Source organism: Panthera pardus, unplaced genomic scaffold, assembly GCF_024362965.1.
Source record: "Panthera pardus isolate Hobbes unplaced genomic scaffold, ASM2436296v1 HiC_scaffold_13, whole genome shotgun sequence".
NCBI classification, from domain to species: Eukaryota; Metazoa; Chordata; class Mammalia; order Carnivora; family Felidae; genus Panthera; species Panthera pardus.
Genome location: NW_026526688.1, coordinates 203331146 through 203351527, shown reverse-complemented (window position 1 = coordinate 203351527; position 20382 = coordinate 203331146). Strand labels below are relative to the sequence as shown.

At 57.2% G+C, this 20382-nt stretch overlaps 1 protein-coding gene across 3 annotated transcripts in view; it reads right to left on the bottom strand.

Moving 5' to 3' along the window:
* ZFYVE28 (zinc finger FYVE-type containing 28) overlaps positions 1-20382 on the bottom strand; it is a 116830-nt gene that overhangs the window by 50607 nt on the left and 45841 nt on the right. For all 3 annotated transcript variants that reach the window (XM_019453877.2, XM_019453876.2, XM_053901770.1), the window contains exon 2: positions 9428-9568. In XM_019453877.2, the coding sequence (XP_019309422.2) occupies positions 9428-9568 (141 nt within the window). The remainder of the gene's footprint in view (positions 1-9427; positions 9569-20382) is intronic.

Below are 20382 nucleotides of genomic sequence, written 5' to 3'. Positions count from 1 at the left end.
ACATACAGATCATGAGGGTGATATGGTAATGGATCCCTGCTTGCTCTGCAATTGCTACAAAAAGTTCGCATGGTCCAGAAGCACCCAGAGTGAAGTCCCGTTCCCCCTTCCCCACGCCCCTTCCTCACACTCATGTAGCCAGAGCGCGGGCAGTGCTGTGGCTATTACTCTGTGATCTCCTCTGCTCACCGCGGGCCTGGGGGAGCCTCCCACGTCACCACGTAGATTTTTCCTTGCCCTTTGTACCGGCCGCTGGCCGTATGCCTTTGTCTTCCCCTGCTGACCCACGCCCACTCCCTGCAGGACTGTCCCTGAACACCTCTCTCGCAACACCTGTACATGAATTTCCTACGACAGAGCCGGAGAAATGGCACTGCTAGGTGGACAGGTACACAAAAAGTTCACTTTGAACCGCCACAAGCCTGTGTCATCCTGGGTCTGTTCACGATACAGACAAGCTCAGCTGTCCGGGAGTAAGGCCACCGAGGGACAGTATGTAAAACCAGGCTTCTCAAACCCGCCACAGAGGACTCCAAGGCCTGTCCTATGTGAGGGCCTCCCCCCGCACCAGTGACCACAGGGGCCAGGGCATCTGGCAGACTCAGCAACCAGGGCTGGGGGCAAAGCCACTGTCCTCTCTGAACCTCAGTTTTGTAGACAGAGCAGGCCGAGCATCCCCTCAGACTCTTCTCGAACCAGCAGATCAATCACGGCAACATGTCAGTCAGCCAGCGAGGAAGAAGTGCCCCCTTCCTTCCAGGAGGTGGAGACCCTGACTCCGCCCCTCACGGCTGTGCAACCTGGGATGGGCCGCTTAACTTCTCTGATCGTCCAGGAGGCCTGGAAAAGGAGACCAGCCCTTCAGGAGGGCTGTGTGAGCTGGAGGCTGTAAGACTCTTGGCTCCGTTTGGCCCACAGCAAGTCTTAATACATGGTAACTTTTGTTCTAAAGACTCATGAGAATTATTTTACTTAATTTCCTCATGTTCAAAACACAAAGGATAAGAAACTGTTTTGAACTCTTTGTACACATAAGGGAAGCATGCTCATTTTATTGCTTCTTAAATCACATTCATTCTTTTCTTAAAATCATCCTGTTCTTTACACATCTACCATTCACTGTCTGGAATTATAGGAACATTGAAAGTTCAGTTTTTTTCTTTAATTTGTTAAGGATAAAATTAAGGCACATTTACCACAGGAAAATTGGAAACAGTGGAAAACACAGAAGCAGGGAAAGTGTCGCCGGAGGAAAGACCGCACGTTGGGCACGGTTCCTTTTCAGTCTTGTATTCTGCCGCTGTCACGGTCGCACGCCTGCCCGTCTCCACAAGCCCCACCTGTGATGGACAGCTATGTACGGTCCCAGCACACGGGCTGTCCCAGCACTGTCTCTCTCTCTCTCAAAAATAAATAAACATTTAAAAAAAAGGAAGCAGATATGGAAGATCACTACAGGTGGGAAGCATGACCTTTCTAATGCAAAAGTCAATGCATTAAACCCTGAAGGAAATTCTGCCTCGCAACACAAAAACTAAAAATAAAATTCAACCAACGTCAAGTGGTACTGCTGGGAGTTCCTTTTTAAAGGCTTTCTGAGTAGGAAAGCCCCTTTCTGGTGATTCAACAAGCTAACGAACAAATAGGGGCAGTCACAATAGTTAGCACTAGGTGTTTGTCTGCTATTAGGGGGAGCCAGGGCTCTGACCTCCTGTGAGCTGCTTGGACCCACTCCCCACCCTGCCTGGCCCGCCAGGACATCAGCTGCCCGAGGATGAGGGTCTCCTTCTAGTCTCGGCTGGGCCCCCAGTGCCCAGAACCGTGCTGAACACAGAGTGTATCTCAGGAAGCAGTTGCAGGGCCTCCAATTCCGGCCAATGTGCAAGTGACAGGAACCGAATTTGCCTCCCTCAAGCAACAACAACAGTAACGGGAAAAGCAAGACTATGGTTCCCAAGACACTAGCCACCAGGCAGAAGAGAGATGGGCAGGACAGCCCTGATTGCCTGGCTCGCGGCCCAGAGCAACCGTTCAGGGCCCGGCCCAGAGGCAGGGCCCCCAGGCGGGACCCAGCAGACTCCCCAGTGAAGAGCAGAGCTGAGAGTCCAGAGGACCGGGACAGTAGAAGAAGAGGCCCTGAGCCAGAGGACAGAGAGCTGCCCAGGGAAAACCACGTGGATCCGGGAGGGCCCTGCGAGGACACATGCCCGCGAGACCAGCAAGGAGGCAACGCACGCAGTGGAGGCAGCGGCAGCCAGAGCTCAGTTCTGTTCATGGGGCAGAAGGCAGAGCACCCAGAAGTGTCGCGGCTGTGGTGATGAGGGTGGTTGGCACCAGATTAAACTCAGCTCTGACCCCCCCAACTTTTTTTTTTAATGTTTATTTATTTTTGAGAGGGAGACAGACAGAGCATGAGCAGGGAAGGAGCAGAGAGAGAGAGGGAGACACAGAATCTGAAACAGGCTCCAGGCTCTGAGCTGTCAGCACAGAGCCCGACGCGGGGCTCGAACTCACAAACCGCGAGATCATGACCTGAGCCGAAGCCGAATGCTCAACCAACTGAGCCACCCAGGCGCATTCCCCCCCACCCCCGCCAACATCTTTAAAAAATAGGATCCAAAGGATCAGACGGTTTCTGAGTAACCAAACCACATTACAAAACAAAGCTCAAAAAGACTGGTAGGAATACAAAATTATTCAGCTCCCAGAAAGGCGAGATTTGTAATGTCAGACGTTTAATAAAAAATCACCAGGCTTGCAAAGGATTAAGAAAAGATGACACATGATACAAAGAAAACTCAGGCCGACCTGATGCAGGTGGTGCAGTGGCCACCGGGGGACATGGTGGAGGAGGAGCGGAGCCTTACAACAGACTCCCACATGTCCCAAAAGTTCGCTGAGACCACAAAGAAAAAGGGCCCACGCCGATCTAGGAGGGAAACGACACTATCTGAGAGGAAAACAAATCCACTGGATGAGGTTAAGCCCAGATGAGACATTTCATTAGAAAAGAACAACAAACCTGAAGACAAAGCAACTCTCCAGTGAGTCTGAGAACAAAACACATAACAAAACACATAACAGCTCATCGCTGAGTGTCAGACTTCAACATGTCAAAGAGGGCGCCTGGGGGGCTCAGGCGGTTAAGCGTCCGACTTCGACTTCGGCTCAGGTCCTGATCTCACAGCTGGTGGTTTCGAGCCCCATATAGGGCTCTGCCCTCTCAGCACGAAGTCTGCTTTGGATCCTCTCTCTCCCTCTCTCTGCCCCTCCCTTGCTTGCTCTCTCTCTCTCTCTCTCTCAAAAAATAAATAAGCATAAAAAGAAAAGATGTCAAAGGGGCTTATCACTCAAGACCTGAAAGAAGGAAGGGGACAGCAAAAATCTTTGAAGGAATTACGACCAACTTTTGTCCAATTTAATGACCAACAATAAACTCAAGGTCCAAGAAGTTCCATGAACCCAAAGCACAGGGAACACGAAGAAAGCTGCACCAAATCACAGCATGATAAAATTGATAGAAACCAGTGAAAAGAGAAAACTTCACACGTAGTAAGAGGAAAAGATACTACACACACAGAACAAAGCCTCAGGTGACTCTGGGTCCGTGAGAACAGGGCAAGTGAGAAGGCACCAGAACGCTGTCTCCCAGGCACTGAAGAGCCAGGAATCCCAGGATCCCTGTCCCGCCTGCCAGCGGTGTCCGTGGGAGGCGGCGATAGCCAGCACCGTGCTCGGTGGTGAAACCGCACGCTTTCCCCAACACTGACGTGCGGATCCAGCGTGGTCCCGTTCGGCCCCTCAGCGGGCGGTTTCGTAGACTTTTATACGCAGCTGCTCTATTTCGTACAGAAATGCGAAGGACTGAGAGCAGCCCCCACGACTTCGGAACAGAAGAACAAAGTTGGAGATCTGACACGACGTGATTTAACACCAAGGATAAATCTGCCGCCCTAATCAGGACGGTGTGGAATTGGCCCGAAGTCGGGCAGATCAAGGGAACAGAACAGACAGCCCAGAACTAGGCCCACACGTATCTGGATACTGATTGTCAATAAAGGTGTCATTTAGTACAGAAAATGCAGCCTGTTCAGTGGAGAAAGGACAGTCTTTTCAGCACGATGTGCAGGCACAACTGAAAATTCATTTGCAAAAATAAATAAAAAACGTCGGTGCGGTCCTCACACTGTGTCCTGACGTTATGTCAATATGGATCATAGTTCTGAAGCCACAGAACTTCTAGAGGAAAACACGGGGGGCAATCTGATGACCCTGGGTCAGGCCAAGACTTCTTAGAGAACACGTCAAAGGCACGACCTACAAGGGGGAAAGTGGGTAACTGACCTTTCTCAAAATCTAAAACTTATGTCCTTCACAAAACTGGGCAGAGAATGAGAGAACAAGCCACAGACGGGGAGAAAATAATTGTACGTCATAATGTGATGCAGGCTGCTGTCCAGAGTATGTAAGGAACGCCCAACAGTCAGTACGGAAACAATGCGGTCACTGCAAAGGGAGGGTGCTGTGAGGAGCTCCCCGGCCTTGCCGCGGAGCTGGTCAGCCTTCCTGGGACTCCCCCGGCCCCGGTCCTCCCCGGGCACAGCCCCTGTGACAGCAAGTCCAGACATCTGGCCACGCGTGCACCCAGGTGCAGCGCACAGTGGGCAGGAGGCTGGGGTCTGCAGTGAGGGCACTCCAGGGACCCCCCCTCCCCGAGAACCCACCTCTGCCACGGCGGGCACCAGCACCTTCCGGCACGGGGAGGTTCGGGGGTGCCCCTCGCCAGGTCACGCACACGGGGGGGACCTCAAACTGTCACACCACAGAGCTACAGCAAGGCTCACGCGCTCCCACCATGACCCATTAACCAGCTACACTTGGGTACTAGGTCTGTTAGCACATTTTGCCATTTAATTTTCTTCACCGAAGCATCTAAAATTATACTCCCTTGACGCCCAAACGTTACGATGTGACTTAGGGAAAACAGGTCGATGGCAGAATCCAGCCCAGAGCAACTTCAACCCCGTTTGCACCACGAAATCCAAACCCAACTATACTAGTGTCCTGGGGCCACCATAACACAGCCCTGCAGCTGGCAGCCCAGACAACAGACATTTATTCCTCTCGGTCCTGGAGGCTGGGAGTCTGAGATCCACACACGGGTAGGTTGGCTTCTGAGGCCTCACTCCTGGGCGTGCAGACGGCTGTCCTCTCCCCGTGTCCTGACACGGTCGTCCCTCTTCTCTTCTTACAAGGACACTGGTCAGACCCACCCATGACGATTTCATGTTCCCTTAATTATGTCTTTAAGATTGGGGGTTAGGACTTGAACATATGAATGGGGGGGGGGCGCAACTCGGCCATCGCAACAATCCAGGATTTACTTCATCCTTCGGAGCTATGGTTTTTAATCCTTTATGGTTTCTGAAGCAAGAGAACACACACAAACTGCACACTCACATGTGCCCCAGTCCGTAATTTTCATGAGCTAGAAGGTCATTTCGATGAAAACCAATGACTCAGCCTCCTTCTACAGTCAGAGCCAGCAAGGTGGAGCCACCAACGGGGTCCTGGGCCTTCTCCACTGCACCGGCTCTCAGCCCCCCACTGACTCACCCCCACGGCCCCCCGTGGGCAGCCCATGGAGAGCGGGACTCACCAACACAGCCCATGTGCTTCTCACAGTATCACTCTTGTAAGAAGACGAAAGGAGGCTATTGGGTTGGGTTTTTTTTAAGTAGTTTTAAAAATATTTTTAACATTTATTGATTTTTGAGAGGGAAACAGAATATAAGCAGGGGAGGGGCAGAGACAGAGGGAGACTCAGAATCCGAAGCAGGCTCCAGGCTCCGAGGGGTCAGCACAGAGCCTGACATGGGGCCTGAACTCACAAACCGTGAGATCATGACCTGATCTCCAAGTCGGACCCTCAACCAGCTGAGCCCCCAGGCACCCCGACTGAGCCCCCCACAGGTGCCCCGAGGCTCCTGGTTTTTGAGCATCTACTCTGCACCTATCATCTGCCTGGAGACTTTATGTAACAGACCCCATTATGGAGCAGAAAGGTTCAAGATACTACACACCCCAGGGGTAGGGCCTACAACACAGCTTCATTTAAGAGAAGTCCGCACACTGTGTGCGGATGAATGTTGATGGGACTTCCCTGTGTTCTGGGGCCCCAGCAAGCCCCCACCCCCACCAGAGCTGGCTGAGCAAGCAGCACGGGGGAGACGAGGTTGCAGACAAGCACCAGCTGCCCTTCACCTGCCCTTCACCTGCCGGTGAGCAGGCAGCATGTGCTGTGGGTCTCGTGGACCACCGCAGCCCGCCAGGCTCCCACCTGCACTCCCAAGGGCCGACCAGCCGGATGCCAAGCACCTTTCAACGGTCAGCTGAGCAAGCAGATGGTCGTGGAGCACTGGCCCCGGCTCTGGCTGGAATCGGGGTGCATGAAGCCCCCAGGACTCACTGGTGAGAGAAATCAGACTTCCCAGCAGGCGTTAAATGGCGAGGCCATCACCCAGAGGGCCTCTGTGGGGGCCCTCCCCACCCTGAGGAAGACTGAATGTACCCCCACATTGGAGCCAGAGCACTGACTCAAACAGAACTGAACGGTGCCCAGTCAGAGACCCACACGTGGACGCCTCCAGGGGCCCCTGGAGAACTAAGCCAGGCCAGGCTGGTGCCACCATGCATGCCCCGCACAGATGCCACACTCAGCAGAGGGCTGTGCTGGGGTTCAGGGGGCCTAGGGGCCCCGAGATGCCCCAGATGGGAAGACTCAGGGACCCGTCACCAAGGTCAGGGTCAGACGGCAGGGGGACGAGGAGAGCTCCCATGGCCAGTGCCGAGCCACCAGCCTCAAAGCAGAGAAAGTCACGGCCTCCGGGTGCTTGGCTGTGGTGGCCACATCCTTCCCGGGACTGACTCATGGGGGCTGGGAATGCCAGGGGCCTGGGGCCCCAGAACCTGGTCTCCAGTGACCTGCATAGCATGACAGCACTCTCAAATCAAGGCCACCAAGTGGCCCTGCAGAGTGGGCTGCAGTCCCATGTTAACTGCAGTTCCCCAGAGTCTACATTGCAAAGGCGGGCACATCACCCTGTGCACATGGGTCCTGTACAAGCAGCCCTCCCTGATTGCCGTGACCCGGCAAACGCCTGCCCCCTCTCAGCCTGCCTCCCTTCTGTGACACCATCCACCCCTCCAACCAGAGGGAGACCCTCTTCCAGTGACTGCTGCTGAATGAATGAGCGAGTGAATGAATGAACGGACAAACGAACAAACCAGCATCATGACAGTCGAATGGAATGGGAAACAGCAGTCAAATCTGAAAAAACAATGTCCTAATTTAAGGCAGATGTTAGAAATGACAGACACTTTCGGGGCGCCTCGGTGGCTCAGTCGGTTAAGCGGCCGACTTTGGCTTAGGTCATGATCTCGCGGTCCGTGAGTTCGAGCCCCGCGTCGGGCTCTGTGCCGACAGCTTGGAGCCTGGAGCCTGTTTCAGATTCTGTGTCTCCTTCTCTCTCTGACCATCCCCCGTTCATGCTCTGTCTCTCTCTGTCCCAAAAATAAATAAACTTTAAAAAAAAAAAAAAAAGAAATGACAGACACTTTCAACCTAAATGCTTGAGCTTTGCTGAAATCCGCTCTGGCAAGAGTCCTTACACAGCCCACGGGGCCCCAGTAAGCGGCCAGTTAAATATGTTACCATGATGAGCCTTCATAAAATCAGAGCACGTACACGAAGGCATCCCTGGGCAGCACCGCTAACCCTCCTTCTTGGGAGGGGGGCAGAGTACGCAGCTGGGACCCACAACTTCTCACTGTGCCAGTCTGGGTGCAGAAGCTCTGGCAGCAGGCCCCCCAGAGGCCCCTGAGTGGGCGTCCGGGCACCCGGCTGGCGGGAGCATCCCCGGCTCCCCCGCTGACCAGAGCAGCCCCTGTGCCTCACCCGGTCACGCCAACGCCGTGTCCGTGGCGACACCTTCCTCCCAGGGGCCTGCGGTTTGGGCCGCGCCAGGGAGAGTGGCCAGAGGGACCGGCCGCCGGCGGGAGCCCTGCTCTGTGTCTCTCATGTGCTCCCCTGGCGGCCGAGACCCCACACGTGTTGTCACAACGCGCCCCACCTGACGCCCCGGGAGAGGATGCTGGCAGCTGGCGCCTGCTTCCTCGGGACTTGCCCCCCTGGCCCCCCTTTACCCTGTGCCGATGGTGCTTCGATTTCACGGGGGTAAATCCCAGCCGTGAGCATGACTGTGCCGCGTCCTGTGTGTCCTCCTCGTGGGGCATCAGGTCTGGGCTGGGCCTGGGACCCTGACACAGGAGTCTTAGAGGAGGGAGGAGTTCAAGATGCTCGTAGGAGTGCAAGACCCTTTTAGCTTTTTGTGACTTCTTTCTCCAAGAACGTTGCCTTGCCCACGCCTAATTCTAGAGAGTTGCCCTTTCTGCTGTCACCCTGCCAAGGCTCTGCAAAGCACCTGATGTAGCTGCCACCCCATCTGGTCAATGTATGTAACTTGGAACTACGGCAGCCAGTGGACGGGCCGGAGCAGGTCAGGGACAAACTGACTGCGGGGGCGGGGGGTGGGGGGGCGCAGGCAGGCGGGGCAGGAGAGAGAGACCTCCTAGCTGCAAGGTCCACGTGCTGAGGGCACAAGGAAGGACATTCTTTGGAGGGAGAGGGGGAGTGTCAATGGCCCAGCAAGTCCAGAGGCCCCCCTGGGCCCTCCAGTCCCCTAGGAGAGGGGAGGGGCTCCTGGTCATTCCAGGGCCAGCCAGGACCTGCCTGTAAGAACCAAAACCCTTATCTAACTGTCCTGATGCTTAAAAGACACAGTGGGACGCTGGCTTCCTCGAAACCCCCCACCCCGTCCTGCCCCCCCCCGGGATCTGGGAAGCACACCCCAGCCCCCTTCCCAGGGCAGACGGAATCCAGGAAGACTTGTGGGCAGAATGCACCAAGAACATTCTGGAACTTTGTGAAAGACCCTGCCTGTCACTCGACAAAACTGAACCACGTCTCATGTGCTCACGCTGGTCGTTGGCTAAGTTGCAGGACATTTCTGGTGTCACTTCCCCGGCTGGCTCTGAACCGTGCAACACGGCCAGAGTCTGAGCGCCCCCACCCCGCAGCCTGGCCCCTCTCCCCTGCTAGCTGCTCCCTGGCCAAGACCCTGCTGGCTCCTGCTCATCCCGCCTCCCCCTACCTCTGCTCGGGAAGAGTGCCCTGGGCCGCCTGCACTTCTCGCCTGGCTCTCTTCCCCCACGCTGTCCCGCTCGGGGTCGAGTGTCCTCCAGGCCCGGTGCACAGCTGGACCAGGGGGCGCCCAGCACATCGGCCAGGCCAGCCTGAGATGTGCTCAGCAGGTGACAAGGCCTCGGGTTCCCCCACGACAGGCCCCTCGGCCCCACGCCCGCTCACCTGGCAGGAGCGAAACTGGCTGACGAGCAGCGTGCACCGTTGCGGGTCCTTCCGCCCGTCCAGACTGTCCAGCTCGGCGGCCACCTGGTTCAGCTCCTCGTCCGCATAGTAGAACTGGGCGAGCAGCTGTGGGTCCGACCTCTGCGGGGGAGAGAGGCGCTGGCGTGAGCGGGAGCATCGCTGTTCCCGGGCCCCACACCCCTCACGGAACCTGGCACCTGTCCTGACTCCCTCTGCATCTCAGCTCACGTCTCAGGAGGCCTTCCCGCCCGCAGGGGTTCAGGGAGGGTGGGGTGCAGGGATCAGAGGCAGAGTAGAATCGGCTCTTAACAAGGGCCTTGCTCCTAAAACGAGACTACAATGGCAGCCGGTGAAGGACGCAGGTCCGACCAACACCCCACAATTTCCTCAAATGAAGCCTGACGGACCGTGGTGCCATAAGTGGTTGCCATCCGCGAATCTGTTCTCTAGAACCTTCTCAGCCCTCAGCCCGGCTTCCGTCCCCCAGAAAATGCCAGTGGTCTGTGGCAGGAGGCCCCTCACCCCCACCCCTGCTCTCCTGACCGGCTGCCGACCGCCCTGAGCGCCCTGGCCGCCCCCGCCACCCCTGCCCCGGCCTGCGACCTTCTCCTTCCACACACCGGCCTCAGGGCCTCTGCACTGCAGCCGCTCTGGCCTGAGGCAGGAAGGATCTGAGTTTCCAGGATCAGGAGAAACCCAGAGCAAAAGCGATGACGCCCTTGGAGATACTTTCATAAGTGGTGGTGTTCACGACCGCGCAGAGAAAGAAAGGAGAGGGCGAGACCACAAACCAGGCAGGCGTTCAAAGGTGCCGGGGGACCACACACACGCACACTCGCAGCACAGTCAGCACAACCCACTCTTCATCCTCACGGAGTTAGCACACGGTTGCTTGTCCCCTGATGCTGTTAAATGCAGGTAACTTACTGTCCCAATCTTTGGTGTCCCTTTTTCTCCCATCTCGGGGGTCCTCTTGGCTCTGGCGTTCCATCCCCTCCCCTGTGCGGCCCGTCGGGTGGCTTTTCTTCGGCTCAGGGGTCCGGGCCCTTCAGTGCCTGACTCGGTCAGCTCTCGAGCTGGCCCGGGGGGAGACCCCAAATGAGGCAGAGCAGACCCGCGGGCGGGGGCGCCCAGCTGTGGTGCCTGCCTGGGGGCGGGGGGGCATGCGCCCCTGGCTGGGCCAGGGCGGCCTTCCCGGGGCTTTTCCAGGAGAGTCGAGGAGACGAGCATCTGTTCTGTCACCCATTCACCCAGCAAACGCTGCCTGAACACCCACTCTGCCCGGGGTGCGGGGGCCCGGGGGCACGACCTGGGACGGGGTGGACTCAGACCCCCGCCCTACTGGTGACCCAGTGCCTCACACCCTCTCTGGTCCTGGGAGCCAGTGTGTACCCTCAGTGGGCTCAGCTGACTTGCTGGGTTCCTGTCACTCCAAGGAGGGTGACCAGTGTCCCCTCTGTGACAAAACAGGAACAGGATTGGGGTCAGGGGCTAGGCAGTACTTTTGTGCCTCTTTCCTGTTCCACTGACTGGTGGCGTGGAAAGTGATGCTCAGAAGGCATCTCGAGGCCCTTCCCCTACAGGCCTGGAGTCCCAGGGAGGGGTGACGTGGCGGGCAGGGGCTGGGGGCACCCTCCGTGGCCTTGGGGCTACTGACTTTTAGGGAGGCCCTGAGGCCTTGCTGTTTGCTTCTCAAAGTCCCAGAATTGTGACCTGGCTCCCCTGGTGGCTGCCAGCTTCCCCTCCCGAGGTCCTGGATCCCACAAGCCGTGTCCCAAGAAGGAGAGGAGTGCCTCAAGCAGCACCTTGTTACCAGTTACACAGGGGTCGTCCCTTCCTGAGAGGAGGTTGCAGCAAGGGGCTGAGGCCACCGCCGGCCAATGACATGTTCCGGGCTCTGCTGGCACCGAGCCTGGGCACCTGACAGCCTGCTCGGGAACTGACCTCAATCACCAGAGGCCGCTAGCTTCCTTCTGGCCCCAAACCCACCGGCTCCCCTCACAGCAGTGGGGTGGGAGGTCAGGGAGAGCAGGGGGCACGGTGGAGACAGTCCCACAGCAGATGCCTCGCTGTGGCCCGGTGCCTCCCACGGAGCCGGCCTGGAGCTGTCGTGGTCACAACGCACCAGGGCAGGCGATGCAGAGCCTCCCTGCACCTGTTCCTGCAGCTGCCACCACTGCTCACAACACGGCGCCCGCTGGCACAGCAGACAGGCTGGGGACCGGATTGAGGGCACCGGATAATGACACCTCCAGGAAGCCAGGTCTCTGTTCTGAGAAAGAGGGCACGATGCAGGGGGCCGTGCCCAAACGTGTCCAGAAAATAACTCAGAAGCATCCTTTGCCCTGGCATTAAAAACCTCACCATATATAAGCAGACCTCAAATCCAATATTCACACTGACGGCCCGGGTGAACGCGGCCCCCTCTGCTATTGGCGGTGAGTGACCACGGAAGGTCCCGGAACGCCTGACGGTGGCCGTGGTGGCAGCTGTCAGGAAGACAAGGCTCTGCCCCTCACATGCTCCCATTGACCCCGCCGGCCATTCCCCTCCCTGCACCCAGGAGGGGACCGAGCCTCAAGAGCGTCTTCCGAGTGGCCCTCAGCTTGTGTACATGCACACACACGCCTTCCTCCACGTTCTGGAGAGAGTGACAAAGAAGCACCATGTGTTCAAGCGGAACTGTGGTGTGTGTGTGTGTGCACGTGTGTGTAGGGGTGTGTGTGTGGTGTGTGTGTGTCTCCGTGTGTGTGCGGGGTGTGCATGTGTCTGTGTGAGTGTGTAGGTGGCACAGGGAAGGAGACAGCAGCACCCAGTACTGGGTGCCCGCCCAGAGCTGCGTGGGCTCTAAACCTCTTCACGACCATGCCCCCCCAGCGACGAGCACCTAGCAGGTGCGGCAGGATCCGGTCTTGGAAATGATGCACAGAGACGAGGCTCTTGGTCCCACTTCACTTTGACGTCAGTGAACTACAAACCCTAAAACCAGACCTACAGACGTGCTGTGCATCAGCAGAAAGAGAGCCGCAGACACACATACACACACACACACGCGCGCGTGCAGCAGAGTAAGAGAATTCAGAAAACTTTTTTAAAGCTAGTGATTATCCTATATTACTGAAACTCAAAAGGCCTATGCTATTTGAAAACTTTACTCGTACCCTGAGCCAGCTTTCCACCCCCTCAGGACTGGCATCGTCCACAGAGGAAGCAGACGTCCACTGTGTGTGTCCCGGGAAGCAATCCGTGCTGGCCGCGTCGGTCAGACCTGCCCGCGGACCCAGGCGCTGCGAGGGACAAAACTCCAGACAGGGGTTCCAGAAAATGAATGAACACAACCTACAAAGTTCCATTTGTGCTGATGAACAAAATCCAAGGGAGAATGATGACACTCCATTTTTGTGTCGGAGTCTGCAGGGTCCGGAGTAACACGGGCCAGCTCAGCCCCGCCCACCACGGACGTCCAGCTCAGCCAGAGGGCAGGGTCACCACAAGTCTGCTCAAAGTGGGGGACCCATGGATGTTCAGGGACATGAGAAGTTGTCTTTCTCTCTTAGATTTAAATCATCTAGCCTTATTCTATAACATGCTAAATTAAATTTTATTAAGTTTATTTATTTTCAAAGAGACAGAGAGAGCAAGCAGGAGAGTAGCAGAGAGAGAGAGAATCCCAAGCAGGCTCCACACCATCAGCTCAGACCCCGATGTGGGGCTTGGAGCCTGATGTGGGGCTCGAACTCACGAACCATGAGATCACCGCCTGAGCAGAAACTAAGACTCAGAGGCTTAACCGACTGAGGCACCCAGGCGCCCCTAAAATTAAATTTTAAATTACACTTTTAAATATCCCTAAGGAAAATGTTCACAACAAAGAGAACCAATTGGTATATATAAGAAGGACTCAAAAAATAACAACAACAACAAAAAAAGAACTCACCCTATTTTGAAATAAAAATTGTAAGAGAATAATTTAGAACTCAGTAGGAATGTCTTTTCTGCCACACTGTGTCGATATTTTCTCACAATCAGTTCAGGGCAGCGTAAGTTTTCGCGGTCGCAAGAAGACAAAACAGAAGCTCACGGAAGAAAGCGTCTGGCCTGGGAGGCTCCATGACTCTACGAACAGGCAGCATCAGAGGTGGCGGGAAAACCAGGAAATAACAAAGAAGCACTAAGTCGAAGTGCAAACACGAACTGATTCAGCACTAATTTTGTCAAGTTGATGAAATCATTCCTTCATTCGAAAGCTGCTCTGCGGTGTGGGAGAGGGCGCAGGCCACAGTGGGAGGGGGCTCAGGCCCTGCTGCAGGCCCTGGGCTGAGCCGGCCGGCTGGGCTGGGGCGGAAGGCGGCAGGAGCAGGCCCGCCCAGCCCTGTGCAGAGCACCCGGATGAAGTTCACAGGGAAAGGGAAGGCCCAAGGTCGCATGACAGGACAGGATGGAGCCCAGAGTCGGCCTGGGGCTCACACTAAGGACCCTCGGGCATCCTCGTGGGAAAGATGAAGGGGTGAGTGTGACAAGGGCTCCCATCCCTTTCACACCCTTGCTTCCCAAGTAAGAAGTGAGCACTGCAGTGGGAGGGCCTCACGAGGACGCCCCTGTTCGCTCCAGGCCGCAGCCGCACAGCCCCAGCCAAGCCGCACGATGGGGAGGAGGGGTGGAGGCAGATGGCCAGACAGGTGGGTAGGACAGATGGCGGGACAGGAGGCCTGGCCAGACCAGAAAGGACCAGTCCCCCACACTGCCTGGTGATGGAGCACAGCCCAGGTGGCATGTGGGGAGCCCCAGCCCCCTGCCCACCCCCCTCCCCTCAGCACCCGCCCCAGGATGTGAGCTGGGCTCCCAACGCTCACTCGTTCCCCAGACAGGCCACCCCATATGCCTCCCGCCATCCCAACACTCAGCAGGAGCCAGCCTTCCAGATCTCAGTGGACCCCAGGTAGGCATCAGCTGGACAGAGTCCAGGTTGCTCAGGGATGAGGGCTGGGCGCCTAAGGTGCCAGTCCGCCAGCCTTGGGCCTCTCCCAGACTGGCTTTCCAGTAAAGCCTCAGATTCCCCACTGCAACACCAGAAATGCAAGGATGTTGCCAAAAACAAACAAACAAACAAACCAAACAGAAAAGCCTCAAGTCGTGGCACCTTGAATGTGACTGCTCCCCCTACCACCAGTGGTGCCCCCACCCAGCCAGCTGGTCTCCAGTCCCCGGGCCTGGGAGAATCAGTCCAGACCACACTAGGGTCTTAAGGAAGCCCACTGACCACTCGTCCCATGGCTGGAACCCCTCACTGCCTCCAAACACCGACCCAGGCCCTCCTGAAGGTCTGCACCACCCTCTGTCCCCACCAACGTCTGGCATATTTGGGGAGCCATGACTCATGCCCCAAAGTTGGCTTGTCTACATCAGTACACCCCGGGGCCGCCTGGCCCAGACACCAGCCACCCTTCAGCAGATCTGGTGCCCCAAATAGGCACAGGCTCCTGTTGTCACAAGGCAGCAGCCCTGCCATCTGGCCCATCAGTGACTGGACTGGTGGCTGGTTACTCCTGTGCCCACCCCCCCACTCCGACCCAACTGCCTGCTATCTCTACCCAGGGGCTGCAGAGAGCCCGCCCAGTCACAAGGAGCGACAGTCAGGGGCTTTGTCCCACACCCCCTCCCCAACTGCTGGTAGCTCCTGCTGCCTGCTCCCCGCCCCCCCGCCCGCAACTGGCTCCCTCTCAGGACTCGGTGCCTGCCCTCCCTGAGGCCTCAGGTTCAGGCGCAGAGCTGGGCCCTGGGCACATCACCACCCCTGTGGCCCCCTGCACCTGGCCGGCACACCTGGCCAGGGAGACCCTGAGGTGGCCAGCTGCTTCCCCCCAGGGCTTGAGGAGGCTGGCCAGGCCCCAGCGGTTTTAGGTCCTGGCAGCCAGGGCTTGGTGCAGACTAATCACAGAGAAAACCGTCAAGAGCTGTGTCTAAATCATGCAACCTCCATAATCCAACACCCCCTCAGAGGAGGTGACGGCCACTCCCCAGTCTGCACAGGGGAGAACCTAGGCTTGGATCCCATGCCCAAAAAGTAGCCCCACCTGTCACTTCGCCCCCCTAACAAAGGATGGCCTTTTTCTGCAACTCACTTTCCCTTCTGGTCCCTGCTGCGTGTTAAGAGCAAGGCAGCACAGGGCTCCCATCCGGACTGGCACCACGTGTCCCTGATAGAAAGCTGGAGGGTCCCACTGGGGTCGGGCTCAGTGGCTCAGGGTCCCGGCACACGCACCCACGTGGGCCAACTTGCACGGACACCACATGTTTCCACAGGTCTCCTCTGAATGCCCAGGGAGCATCCATCCACCCTAGGAGGCTGGCCCCATCCTGGGCCGCAGCCAGAAAATCGCCGCTGAAGCCCAGGAACCGCCCCACCCAGGGCAGGCACCAGCGGACAGTCAGCTGGCCCCGCCCGCACCTCCAGCCTGACTGCAGCCACAGGTGGCCTGTCCTCCCTTGCGTGGGGCCCGGCCGGGCCGCTGTGAGCGGTCTGCCTCAAGGGCAAAGCACTTCGCGGCTACAGAGCCGAATGCTTGCCCAAGAGAGACTGACGACGTTACACTCAGTTCACATCGATAAATATTTTATGTCTATGGTACAGCAACAGAGACGGCCATCCTGAAAATGTGTCCAGAGAAATCAAGGGCCCTCGACAGCATGGGGAAGAGCCTGTGCCCCGATGGCAGGATGAACCAGCTTCAGAATTTATAAAGATGGGTGCTGGGCTTAGGTCCAGGATGCGCTGAGCTTCAAATCCCGCTCAGTCACTTACTGGACGGTGACCATGGGCACGGCACTTACCCACGTCTCCATTTACCATTTGCAAAATGGGCTTAACGCACTCAGAGTACCTGGCAAGCGCCCGGGGCACAGCAGACACTCAATATAGTCTGTCACTAAGGGAGTCATCACTACCAATAAAAGCGTCCCTGGTGCAAGCAGTCAAAGGTGATAGAAAACAAGCCAAGATGACCTCACTTCTGAGAGCATCATTCCCTGAAAGTGGCCTGCAGCATCCACACGACAGCACCACCCCCAAACAGCAGACCACAATGACACCCCGTGCCAACCAACAGAGCCATGTGGGGAACCTCAACCCCCAGGAGGCAGTGAGGACCGACAGCAGGGGCGGGAGAGACCTCCCCCCACGACCGCACCTGGTCCCCGAAGTGCCCAAATCCGGGAGTCTTTCTGAGCCTTCCCCAGGATATCAGGGGGTGGGGCACTGGGACAAGGGGCGCGCATCCAGGGCTGGGGTGCGGGGCAATGGGGCGCAGGGTCGGGGCATCGGGGGCTGGGACGCGGGGCACTGGGACATGGGTGCCGGGCATTGGGGGCTGGGACGCAGGGCACTGGGGTTCAGGGACGGGGCATCAGGGGCTGAGACGCGGGGCACTGGGGTGTGGGTGCCGGGCATCGGGGGCTGGGGTGCGGGGCACTGCGGGTGCGGCACTGGGCGCACTGCGTGGGCCATTGGGGGCGCAAGTGGCGGAGCCCTAGGGACAAGGGGGCGGGGCGCAGGTGTCCAGGTGAGGTCCGGAAGGGCGGGCTGCCCTCACATAAAGGAGGAAGAGGCCAAGCTGGCCGGGTCGCGGGAAGCGTGGGCTGGGGTTGCGCAGCGAGTGGAGCCTCCGCGGGCGCCATGGAGGCCGGAAGGTCGGTGGTGTCCCAGAAGGAGCGACGTGGGAGGGAGGAGAGGCCTCGGGACGAGCGAGCATTGTGGCTGGAGAAACGCAGGAGTCTCTCGGGCTCAGAGTGGTCGCTGAGCCCCTGGCCGCTCAGCGAGTTCAGGGGCCTGACCTGCCCCTTCCCGCTCAGCAGGTGTCTGGGTGAGTGGGTCGCCTGCCAGGGAAGCGCAGCCTGGCCCTGTAGCCCTGGCCCATCCCCGCTCCAGGTCCCTCCCCTAATCTCTGACACTTCAGAGCCAACCCTGAGCCGGACCTGGCACAAGTGGGAGCGCCAGCAGCCCCTGGCCTGGGTGACGCCTGTTCTGGCTCAAAGATGCAGATAGATGGACTCTCCCAAGCCCTCGGACTCCCGGCCTGGGCTGGGGAATGGGTTAGCGAGCTGCGCCAGTCACCCCAGTACCGGGAGACCTTCACTGCACCTGCTGCGGGATGAAGTCTGCATGGACGTGCGGTGGGGGCCTCCCCTCTACAGGAGGGGTGCAGGGAGAGAAAGCACCCCTCTGGCAGGGCCAGGCCAAGACTTAAACACAGTATGACTCACTCAGGAAGCTGAGGTGGGCAGACTACACAGCCCAACTTCACGGTCAACTCACAGATGGTTCTAGAACAGCTGCCCAACACATCGACCTAAAAGATGTGTCCTGAGGCTGAATCTGGATCCCCACAAAGGAGTACATCCTCTTATAGTGATGGGGGGGGGGGCATGAAATTAAATCTAGGGTCCAGTTATTCCAGCAAAAAATAGTCCTGAAATCTTACCCACACCCAAGAGGCTCACACATAAGATTTTTTTTTTTTTTTTTTTTGAGAGACAGAGAGAGAGAGCACGAGCAGAGGAGGGACAGAGAGAAAGGGAGACACAGAATCTGACGCAGGCTCCAGGTTCTGAGCTGTGAGCACAGAGCCCAACGCAGGGCTCGAACTCATGGACTGTGAGATCATGACCTGAGCTGAAGTCGGAAGCTTAACCGACTGAGCCACCCAGGTGCCCCTCACAGTTAAGTTCTGAGACAGAGTTTTGAACTCACTAAATTTTTAAGACACTGTTATCACCATAACCAGCGTTGCCCCAAATGAGGTTTTATAAGAACTTCTTAAGCAGAGCGGACTGTGGGCCTCCTTGAGGGAAGGCCAGCACTCTGCAGTCCCCCAGATGATCTGCTAAATTAGTGCCCCACAAGCTCTGGAGTGTAGGACCCGTTTAGACACCCAGGAGACGAGTTCCCTGTACCAGCTATGGCTCCCACTTGGAGGGCCAGCTTCCCCGCTGTTGGCGACTCTGGAAAGTAACCCAGGAAGGGGCCCCGGAGAAACCCCTCCAGCTGCAGGGGGTCCCTGCCTTGGGAGCCATGGCGAGGGGCCCCTTTATAAACATACTCTGGTCCCATCTGGAGACAGACCCCCACTGTTGGGGGAGATGCTCCTGAGAAGCAGGGCCCCAGCCCTGGGAGGAGGCTAGGTCACCCCCTGTTGGGCTGGGACATCCCCCTTCCACGGGGAGCAGCCTGGCACGGGACCCTGCCACACCCCAGGTGACCACACTGGCCTTGGCTGCAGTATTTGGGCTTCAGGCCAAACCAGATGCAACGCCTACACATCACACACTGTCCAGTGAATGGTTTCCAGAAGGAAATGATTTCCCCAAACTCCCCATCCAGTGCTGTGCACACAGATGAGTCACCAAGCACGGGACCATGGGGAGTTCAAGCCGGGCAGCTGCGGCGGGTCACGGAGAAGCCCCTTGCATAACTTCTCAGAAAAGTGGCACGGGCACCCACACATCTGGGGAGGGAGTGTGCTTCGCACCCCCAGACGCCGCCCCCAGGCAGGCCCTGCCTGACCACAGGTGTCTGAACTACAGGAGGTCTGTTTAGAATTTGAATGGGTTTGAGGTTCTTTCAAATGCGAGTTATTTTCAAAGCTATTAAGTAGTAAACTTGGTGGCATGCTATTTACTCTATTCCCACACGGTTCCCACACTGCTGGCAGCCATGGGACACAGTCCCCCGGGGGCCCCAGGCCCGAGCTCCCATTGTTGGGACAGTGTCCTGGGCTCGGGCTGCAGCCCAGGAAACAGGCGAGGTAGCCGGGCTGGGAAGTCTTCTCAGCTTCTGGGACGGTGGGAATCTACCCAAGGGAAACGGAAATTTAAATTGCTTCTTTATGGGGGTGCCTGGCTGGCTTAGTCAGTTGAGCGTCGGACTTCGCCTCAGGTCATGATCTCCTGGTCCGTGAGTTGGTGAGTTCGAGCCCTGCATCGGGCTCTGTGCTGACAGCTCGGAGCCTGGAGCCTGCTTCAGATTCTGTGTCTCCCTCTCTCTCTGCCCCGCCCTCCCCCCCACTTGTGCTTTGTCTGTCTGTCTCTCTCTGTCTCAAAAATAAACATTAAAAATTTTGTTAATTGCTTCTTTATGAATTGTCCTCTCCTTCAAAAAGAATTTGAGGTGATCACCAAATCAGAGCACACGTGAACTGAGCCTGTTTGTTTAATCAGAGGAGCAATTAAAGGGCCCAAACAGGGGTCCCTCTGGGGCCAAGTGGATCACTGCAGGTACATGACAACAGCCAGCTGGCCTACCCCGATCTCTGTTTTGCTGGCACAGGCCCAGGGCCCACGAGTGTCCCACAGTCCTGGGCATATCAGCGCCACAGAGCGGGGATGAAGTGGATTGGGAGAGTCCAGCCCCACACCTGTAGGGAGCCCTAATCCCGGGCCAGCCTCACCTGCGGTCTGGGAACATGCTGGGGTCAGGGAGCAACACGCAATTCCTCCCACTGGGAGGACCTAAGAGACGGGACATCACCGGGAGGGAAGCCAGCACCTGGGGAGGCCTTGCTGGCTGAGCAGGTGGGGTTAACACACACTTGAGGGACCCAAGGACTTAGAAATGCAGGTGGGCAATCCCTATCAAAATAACACCAGCATTCTTCACAGAGCTAGAACAAACAATCCTAAAATTTTTATGGAACCAGAAAAGACCCCGAATAGCCAAAGCAATCTTGAAAAAGAAAACCAAAGCAGGAGGCATCACAATCCCAGACTTCAAGCTATACTACAAAGCTGTCATCATCAAGACAGCATGGTACTGGCACAAAAACAGACACTCAGATCAGTGGAACAGAATAGAGACCCCAGAAACGGACCCACAAACGTATGGCCAACTAATCTTTGACAAAGCAGGAAAGAATATCCAATGGAATCAAGACAGTCTCTTC